The 10,359-nt window shown below is 32.6% G+C and overlaps 1 protein-coding gene across 7 annotated transcripts in view; it reads left to right on the top strand.

The window, feature by feature from the left end:
- LOC124428554 (visual system homeobox 2-like) overlaps nt 1-7,524 on the top strand; it is a 43,679-nt gene extending 36,155 nt beyond the window's left edge. For 5 of the 7 annotated variants that reach the window (XM_046972762.1, XM_046972759.1, XM_046972761.1 and 2 more), the window contains 3 exons: nt 3,974-4,148; nt 4,430-4,681; nt 5,175-7,524. In XM_046972762.1, coding sequence (XP_046828718.1) covers nt 3,974-4,148; nt 4,430-4,681; nt 5,175-5,338 — 591 coding nt within the window. In that variant the 3' untranslated portion in view covers nt 5,339-7,524. The remainder of the gene's footprint in view (nt 1-3,973; nt 4,149-4,429; nt 4,682-5,174) is intronic. The other 2 variants (XM_046972765.1, XM_046972766.1) reach the window with 1 other exon arrangement.
- The last annotated feature ends 2,835 nt before the right edge of the window (nt 7,525-10,359 follow it).

Genomic DNA, 10,359 nt, shown 5'->3' on the forward strand with positions numbered 1-10,359 from the left:
AAGATTTAATATTTTAATTATTTGTGATATTCTTTCATAGTTAAACTTATATGCAGCAATTAAATTTTTCATGAAATTTCATAGAGAAAATTAACGCTAATTCTACCATAATTTTCTTACAAATTTCAACTAAAATAAATCAAACGTTAAAGGATAAATATTTCAATAATTTATAATCAAACAATATAAACAATACAAATGATACGATTTACTTCAATAAAAAATGACCAATTTTACTAGTTACTCGTTAATGAGCTCATTCGTGCGAAACGATTCTCTTACCAGCTTACTAATAATTCGACAAGTTAGAAGCAACTACTATTCAAGGGTAGAAGAGACCCTTTTTGCCATTCGGTAAGCAAGTGCCCTTCGTAATGATGTGCCCGACGCGTGCCACAACCTCAGCATGGGGTACATAGCCCATGGTCAGACCCTAAAGTCTTGTCCGTCCAACTCGACCATTTACCACTCGATAACCGAAGGAACACGAAGAAAACGAAGGGCAACGCCTCGTGCACTTATTATGCGTCAAATAAGTCTACCGTTTGCTTCTACCCTCTCTACCACGAAATTAATTGGTTAGGCATCATCCCTATCATGGGATTGAGGAAAACTGAGAAGGGATATTGCTTTCTTTCACATGAATTTAGAGATTCCAGAGATCTTAAATATTCTTAGGGATAATTTTGATGATAATTTCTTGATGTTTATAAGCAAAAAGAAAAAAAAAAGAAATAAAAAAGAAAATAAAAAAAAAACGGAACAAATAAATAAATAAAAATTACAATTTATACTAATCATTTGACCATACAAGGTTATAAGGAGAATTCTCGATATTCGCTATTTTATTCGAGACACAAAAGTTCAACATAAATTCACGACCGATTGCTTCCGGAATGAATGATAACGCGATAAAACACAATAATGTATACATTCGATGTCTATATCTACAATCCGTGTATTTATAAATCAAATACGTTTGAGCGAGAACGTTTCGACGTGTAATATCGGATTACCAACGATAATCGGATTTCACAGGGCATCCATCGTTATTTCCGTCGTTGATGAAAACTCGAAAATATGATTTTTCATAGGTTACGTCTGACGATCTTTACATTTTCCTCGGAATGATTCGAAAGACGTCCCTTTTCCTTATGCAAGTCAAAAGTAAAAAGAAGAAGAAATAGAAGAAGAAGAAGAAGAAGAAGAGAGTTAAAAAGAATAAAAGAAAAAAAAAAGAAGAAGAGAGACTCGATATCTCATTATCGAGTGATCACAAACTAAACTCACCGTTCTAGAGTAACGAGATCTCCAATTATCTTCAGGGACAATGTCTCGATCGTACTTATTTAGAAACATTATAAAAAAAGAAAAAGATAGATAGAGATAGAGAGAGAGAGAGAGAGGGGGGGGAAAGAATGAAGAAGTCGGACGCGAGTTTTGAAGAAAACGCTCAAATAACGAAAAACAATGATGAAGTGTTATAGAAGGGAAAGATATATAGTTATATCTGTGGTTGAAGAAAAACTCATTGGTTCGGTTAGGTGAATTTTCAAGGGTCCTTAGGAGTCCAGTTGATATACCTGAGTATACGATTCACTCGAAGGCATCATCGTTGGTGCGTAATATAGCACATACACAAAGTTAATGTTGGGTTGGGTAATATATCGTAGAGTACTTGAGGCAGGTGGGAGTTATCTTGGTGTTCATCGACGTATCGGTGATCCATAGGAACTCACACTAGGATTTCCTGTTAGCACCGTTTGCCCCCTCTATGCAAAAGCCTCACGTTCTCTCTCTCTCTCTCTCTCTCTCTCTCTCTCTCACCCTTCGCAAGCCGACGGCAGGCCGTCTCGCGTCTGCTTTCCCCTTTTACTCTCTCTCTCTCTCTCTCTCTCTCTCTCTCTCTCTCTCTCTCTCTCTCTCTCTAGCTCTCTCGCTCACTCTAGTTCTCTCTCTTTATTCCCATTTCCATTCTCATCTTCTTGTTTTGGTCCAATAGTCAGTCGTCGGTCTGATCGATGATACGCCAACAGGCAGTACTGCGCATGGCCGACTAAATACAAACTCGCTCCTTATTATACACAGGGTGTGCCAATAAAGGGGGTGGTAAGAGAGAGAGAGAGAGAGAAGGAGAGGGAAAGAGAGATAGCAAGAGGGGAGGTTTAGGAAACGAAGGAGAAGGTGCGGAAAAGGTAAAGCCCTCTCTCGTTCTCCTTCGAGTCGACGAACTTACCGTCATAAAGGAAGCTCTTACTCGTTGACGTTGCAACTATCGTTGCCTTCTCTTTATCTCTCTCTTTCTCATCCCTTAACTCGTCTAAAATATACAAGGATATAAGGAACGTACACAATCTTCGATTAGAAAAAATTCATAACTAATTAACTTGAAAATCGATCGATCGAATTATAAGACAATGTCTTATTCGATTTGTAAACATTTTTTCAAATTTATAAATCCTGCGTCAACATTTTTTAATGGATAATATTTTGTATCCTTCTCAACGTACGAATTATTTTCATTATTGTTTAGTTATATAAATGTTGAAATTGTGAAAAGAGGGGATGTGAAAGCAAACGTTCGATGACGTTAACGTTAACGTTGATAAATCGGCAAAAAAACGACGGCTTGTTCGAATCTAAGCGGAAGATAATTTCGGGGTGGCAGGGCAAATTGACAGGGCAACGCGTTTCCATTCATTCGAATTACGTTCCGATTCTGGCGGTGACTTTAGCATTGTTGCTACAAATTGGTACACGCCCTGACCCCCCTCCCCCTGGCAATGGCTTCCCACTACTTTCTCTCTCTCTCTCTTTTTTCTATCCCTCTACACGCACGATTCGTATACCTCGAGCTTTTTAAATAACATCCTCGATATATACCATACCGTGAGACGAATGCAACTGACGTAAACGTTCTTTTTCTAATCTCACTTTTAATCGACTCCAATAACTATCTATCTATCTATCTATCTATCTATCTATCTATTCATTTATCTATCCATTCATCTAGCTATCCAGCTAGCTAGCTACCTTTCTTTCTTTAATCAAGATTAGATCTATAGATTACTTTTTGCTAACTGTAATTACAAAAATTATTCTCTCGTAATAAACTTGGCATCGTTCGTAATAAGACGATCTGCTTCGTTACTCGACAAAAATGGCACGGAAAAGCATCCTAAAAGAAGAAAAGATTCGTGACATCGAAAGAAAGAGAGTTTTACTCTGAGATACTCGTAGATCCTCGAGAAGCCGACGACTCGTACGATAATCGCACTTTATGTGGATTTAACGAGTGAGAATTCGGAGGAAAACAGTCTTGCGTTTCTCTCATGAAAACGAGTCACTATCTCTATCTTTCTCTCTAGTCTCGTTTCACGATTATTATCTACGTGGAATATTTACGCGCAATTAAGCAAATAACTCTTAAAAATTGGAGAAATGAAGATGAAGAGAGAGAAAGAGAGCTTTTAACGATCAGTCGTATTTAATCGAGCTTGCCAGACGACAACTTTAAAAAGACGAAAGATGATCTCGTTAAGACATATTACAATTTTTCTTTTATGATTAGACTCGAATAGATAGATAATACGTACATATACACATACGTGTCAACGCGTGGAAATCGAGCTCGTTAAAATCGACTAATAGAATATGCCACGTGTCTTCACGGTAGGCGGTCGGATCATCCGGATCGTTAGCAAGTAGCCTAACTGGATCAAAAGCATGAAAAATAGGATCGTGGCTAGAGGCCTTTTAAATATAATAATTAAAACCATAAAAAGGCATCAGAGCATTCAATTCAATAATTATTAATTGAATAAAAATTACTAATGTGTATGATGTGCGTGCGTGTATATAATGAGATATTATTAATGCAATTGAGTTATATCAATAATGATCAATTATAATACTTTGAAATATTTTTGAAATGATTTTATTAAAGTTCGGGATGTTTTAATTTGTATTTCAGGTATGGTTTCAAAATCGAAGAGCTAAATGGCGCAAAACTGAAAAATGCTGGGGTAGAAGTACCATAATGGCGGAGTATGGTCTATACGGTGCGATGGTTCGACATTCTTTGCCACTACCAGAGACTATTTTGAAGAGTGCTAAGGAAAACGAGTCAGTAGCTCCATGGTTGCTTGGTGAGTATCGATACAAATTTTAATTTTCTTTAAGAAAAATATCTTCTTTTTTTTTTTAATAAAAATATACAAATAAGAAAAGGAATAAAGTCGTTATAAATATTAAATCGCTTGATTTGCAACATCAACAACAACAACAACAACATCAACAACAACAAACGAAAAGTAAAGAAATAAAAATTATTTTGATCGATCGAACGGCGAGAAGGCAAAAAATGCTTATAAGCAATTGAAACAATCTCGAAAAATGTCCAATCTTTTTTTCTGTCCGTCTCTATCAGCGCAATCGTCTAAGACAAGCGGCTTTAGTCAAGATTTCGAAAATAATCAAGAACTGATTGACTGTGGGCCCGTAGGGATGCATCGAAAGTCGATCGAAGCGGCGGAACATCTCAAGTCTGGTGGCGAGGACAGTGGAAACGACCATAACGGGAGCGGAAGTAGCCCTCATCATAATCATCACCAGGGTGGACCTACCAGTTCTGAGAGCGGACAAGAGAGCCAAGACGGTATGGGACCGTCTTCGTCGACAGGCAAGTACTTTTTATAAGAATAATAAAAAGGATAAAACTTATCATTAGTTAATTACTGTAATTTCGTTCATCGTCATGAACTATTGTCGTATTAAAATCTATACAAATAATTCAATCATATTAATATTAATTCTTATAATTTATATATTATCATTCGTCTATTTATTTCTTTATTATTACGACTAATGGAATAAATATAATTCAGTAAATAGAACGATATCGTAGTAAATATTCTGTCTATTGTCTCAAAGTTTATAAAATATGTAAACAAATAAAATACGGATAATCTTATCATTCTTATCCATACTTTAAATTAACGTGCACGTTTACTCATTTATTTAAATATTATAGATAATGAACTCGCACAAACACGATGATATTGTAATAAATACTGTGCCCGTTCTCTCGATTATTATAAAATCTAGAAAAACGATAAAGAATAAAAAAGAAAAAAAAAATCCATAAAATATCGTCATTCTGTCGTTTTCTTTAGGAGTCGTACAGGACACAGAGCAACTGAGGAACGAGAGCATCGCCTGCTTGAGGGCGAAAGCTCAGCAACATCAGTTGCAACTTAGCTTGCAACCAACGGCAGCTCCAACAGGCAGCTCTTATCAGACGGGACCGCAATCGAGCACGCTCCATGCCTCGGTTTAATCCTTCTCGTCGACTTTTCATCTCGATCTCGAAATGAACAACACCAATGATGATTTCGTCTGGACGATTCACTTAATCTCGATCGAGGAGGGACAGAAAAAAAAATAAAAAAATATAAGAGAGCTCCTCATATTTTATAAGAACGTAAACAAAAGAAAACGAAATACATACATTACGTTCGAGGATGTAGATCGAGATCATTATAGATAGATCATCCCCTTAAAATATCTTCTTAATAAAGGAGATATTAATGAGACGGATAAATAAAACGATGAATACAATGAATTGATATTTTCAGCTGCTGACTCGTAAGGACGATCAGGGTAAACAAAATGACATAAAAAAGCAAAGAAAAATACAAGGAACAGGTTAATACGTACAAGAAAAAATGACTTTACAAGAGCAACGAATAAATCGAGCAAATACATATTTCGATATTCAACATGATGAAATATGAGCTTTGTATTTAAACCCATCAACGAAAATTAATAAAGAAAAAAAAAATAAGGAAAAAAAAAATCGATGGTCTCTATATATATATATATATATATATATATATATATATATATATATATATATATATATATATATATATATATATGCAACGAAGAAGAAAAGAGAGAATAAAACCTCATCAACGAAAATCTGTGGCCTATCGATGGGCCATCTTAAATCAATACTTACAAAACGAAATCGATACGAAGAAAAAAAAAACCTAATTAAGAAATAATAGTCGCTTTTAAATAGTGTGAGTGAAATAAAACGAAAGAGAGGAAGAGAGAGAGAAAGAGAAAGAGAAAAAAGAAAAAGAGAGAGAAAGAGAGAGAGAGAGAGAGGAAGGAGTTAATCGGTAAAAGAAAAGAAAAGAACAAATAAACAAATGAATAAATAAACCAATACACGAGAAACAAAGACTTTTCGCCTTTTAACAAAAAGAAAAAAATAAATAAATAAATAAAAAAATAAAAAAAAAAAAATATAAAAAAAAAAAATAGAAAAAGAAAAAGACACAAAATGATTCGCAACGAATGTTAAATAGGAACGACATTAGGTACATCGAAATGAGTGAATGTATGACATGTATGCGAGAGTGTGAGTAAAAGTGTATGAGAGAGAGAGAGAGAGAGAGAGAGAAAGAGAGAGACAGATGCACGTAAGAAAAACGTTTATTAGCGAACACTTCCTATACCCAAGTACTTAAAGAAGACATAACTGTTGTCAAATGTGCAATATATCGATATAAGTTTTAGTTCCATAAGGTATTATACTTTATTAATGGATACACCTACGTGCGTGGTGGTCATGGGAGTAACGACGATTAACGATATATATATATATATATATATGTGTGTGTGTGTAATATATATATATATATGTATACATATACATATGTATATATATATATATATATATAGAGAGAGAGGGACAGAGAGAGAGAGAGAGAGAGAGAGAGTCATTTTTAATGATCTAAATTTTCTTTCTAATCGGATCTCTTATAAAAGAAGAAAGAAAAAAAAACCATCATTATTGAACGTCATTACCTTTCTCCTGTATCCACTACTGTATATAAATATATAAATACAAAAACTATATATATATATACATATTATATAAAAGGTATATATATAAATATAAATACACACAAAAATAAATATATGTGGTTGAGAGGCAAGACAAGTCGGACGAAGCTTTTTTTTTCGATTTTCGATGCTCTCGCTTGATAATAACTTTTCATTCTCAATGCCGTAAGTTCCTTGAGATCTATATAAAGTTAATCATGAAATATACAATGATGATCCTTAATTTCATTGGATCTATCATTTCGTTCGTCTTTGAAGACCCAAAGGATCGATCATTTAACATCTTTCAACTTATATAGATGCATTATTAATACGCATGGTAGCGTATTAAATTTTCAAAATGGAACGAAATGGCTGAGAATCGGTTATGATAAGTATGTCGATGAACTTGTTAGTGAAAAGGCAAACGAACAAATACAAATACAAATAAAATAAAATACGACGGCAAATGTTCAAATCGTAAAAGGAAACTCCGAGACACAACGCAGGTTCGATCTAAAGCGAGATCTTACACTGTATCCGAATGCCCCAACGCATGCATAGTAGTCGGCTAGTGTACGTAATAAATAAAGTTTCTGAACAAAAAAAGAAAAAAAAAAAGCGGAATTTTATATGGTTTACCAATCCTTCTTATGGGACCTTAAACACATTTTCTTCCAAATTCCCATAATTTTTCATACCGTTACGACAATGGCAATAATGTTGTTATTTTTAATCTCATTCTTGTTTTCATCTTTGAATGTTTCATAAGAAATATATAAATTAAATATTTTTTTGATTAATAATGTTTCATTTTTATGAGATTTTTTGAGAACATCCTAATATTAATCTTATTAAGTTTCAAATGAAAAAAATTTTTCTAATGTTCCTTTCGTTTAAATATAAATGAAATTTTGTTTCTATTAATATTTCATTCTTACGATCTTCTTAAACGTTACAAGCCAAATTTCGTAATAATGCAAATGAATGAACTTTTATAATAATTATACAGTATGGAAAAATTAATAAATTTCGTTTTAATTAATATTATTTTATTACCGAGATATTTTAAGAATATTCGAAGCTGAATTCTATCATGGTAGAAATGAATGAACTAATATCATATGAAAAAGAGTTAATATATAAAAAGAATTAATTTATCATTATTTTCATACTATTATTATTTAAACTGTAGTTATATTATTTAAATGGAAGATAAAGAATTGACATTGATTCATTGTTCCTAAGGAAGTTCAATAACGAGTTAAATTACAAAAACAACTTTCTGATATATAAGAACAAGATATAATGAATAACTTTCAATTATTTCTTATGTTTTTTTTTCTAGATGGCACCACCTGCTACAATGGAAAGTAGTTGTTTATGACTATAAAGCTTTTTATAATATAGTGGCGACATCTGGACAAATGATTTTACCAACTTCAATTTGAAATAACTGAATAAAAACTGTAATATCAACTTGAAGAAGGTAAATGCAGTTGAACAGAAAACCGGTAAGGCAGTAATTACAGCTACTATCATCAATCGATGAACTTACCAAGGAAGAAGATTGATGTAAATCTATTTATCGGCACATCTGAAAAAAAAATATAATCGTCTTCAATTAATAAATACTAGATGAAAACAATAATGTCAACGTGAAGATGGTAAATACAATTGTATCGAAGGTCGGTAAGATAGTAATTGCAGTTTTTTATATCATTTGATTTATCACTTACTATGAACTTCATTTCATCTACATTTCTGAATGCTGGTATATCATTTCTGGCTGATACGTAAAGTCTTGCAGATTTTTTTTTATTAGAATAATCAGAACCAGCTCACAAAAAAATGATGATATAATGATGATAATGATTAACATATATAAGCTATTTCGCAATTTGTGCTAAGGCTGCGTTGACATTATTTACTGCGCAATGCTGTACTGACATGAGCCGAAGATTGATATAAAATATATATGAAAATTAAATTCATATAAAAAAAAATTAAAAAAATATTATTGATTTCCTCTAAGAATTATATAAAAAATGTATGATTATTCTTAATTAAAAATCTATATGCTTGGGTATTTAGATGCACTATTGAGTGCAAGTTGCTGTAGCTCACAAACGTTCACACATTATTTAACAAATATCATTATTTTTGCAAATAAATACCTACTTCGAGAAAAGGTTATACTTTATTTCAAAATTAAAATTGAAAGGACTCGAATTTGAAAAAAAATACGAAGGTAAATTATACTTTAAAAAGAAAAATTGACTCTACTTAAAAAGAATTCAATGACTTGACTTTACTTAAAGAAAAAATTGCAAAGAACCCCATTAATTCACTAAGTGTAAAAGCTTGGACTTTGATCGCAAAGATTCTAATTTTTCACGAACGCGAGTACGGAACGTAGAAGTAAGGAAATGGAATAATACATCATTTCCATCCAGGATTACTACTACACTACTAACTGTCAACGTGATAAAAGAGATATTGATAAGATCACAAGTCATTAACGAAGGATTCGACATGCCGACCGTCTTCGAAAAATGACTTTTAGTCGATAGTTGACCTCTTGAGCCACAGTTTGTGGGAATCTCTTCAGCATATAGCTCTTTCTTGATTCGTGTCCTAACAATTGCATTGGATCATTCTCTACATAAGACGCAAGAAAAAATTTTATTTGAAGATATTTATTTAATTAAAAAAAAAGAAAAAAGAAACATGAAAGATTCATTAATATTTGATTTGTCCCGTTAAGCTATCATAGCCTGCAGACAATCAATGAACTCAGAGAAAACACCAATCGTGCACATCTATACAGGCACATTTAATCGGATGCTCCACCAGATATTATTCTAGTTTTAATCGATAATTACGAACTAAGAATAACTCGTTGCATTTTGAAGATTAAAAGGTCTCAGTAAAAAGTGAAGATTATAGAAGTTGTGACATTTTTATTTTTATTTCTAGAGATATTTTATGTATATTATATATAAATATTCTGAATATTATTGAAATCGCGAGATGCAAGTTTTAATATACTTATACCTAAGTATTAAACTAATTCAAAGTTTTTTGCTAACGTCACAAGATATGGGAGTTATTTAATGTTCTCATTTAATGTTTTTCGAACTACTTTATACTATTACATCACGCAATGCAAAGCATCAGCAAAATATAAATAAATATAGACATGCTGAAAGGTTCTAAAATTTTCTGAAACTTCACAAATCCCACTCCTTAATTAGCTATAATTAATTAGAAGACGGAACTTCCCACTCCTGAATGGGAATCACAACCTACGTCTTATTCGGTCTTTACTTAGTCACTTAGAATTAAGTGACACGTTCACTCAAAAAAGGAATGCTACCTATCTATCGCTATATTTAAAAAGATCTAAACATATACAGCAACTCTCACATATCGCCAGAGTGCAAAAATCCTATACTAGAA

This window comes from Vespa crabro, chromosome 13, assembly GCF_910589235.1.
Source record: "Vespa crabro chromosome 13, iyVesCrab1.2, whole genome shotgun sequence".
Classification (NCBI taxonomy): Eukaryota; Metazoa; Arthropoda; class Insecta; order Hymenoptera; family Vespidae; genus Vespa; species Vespa crabro.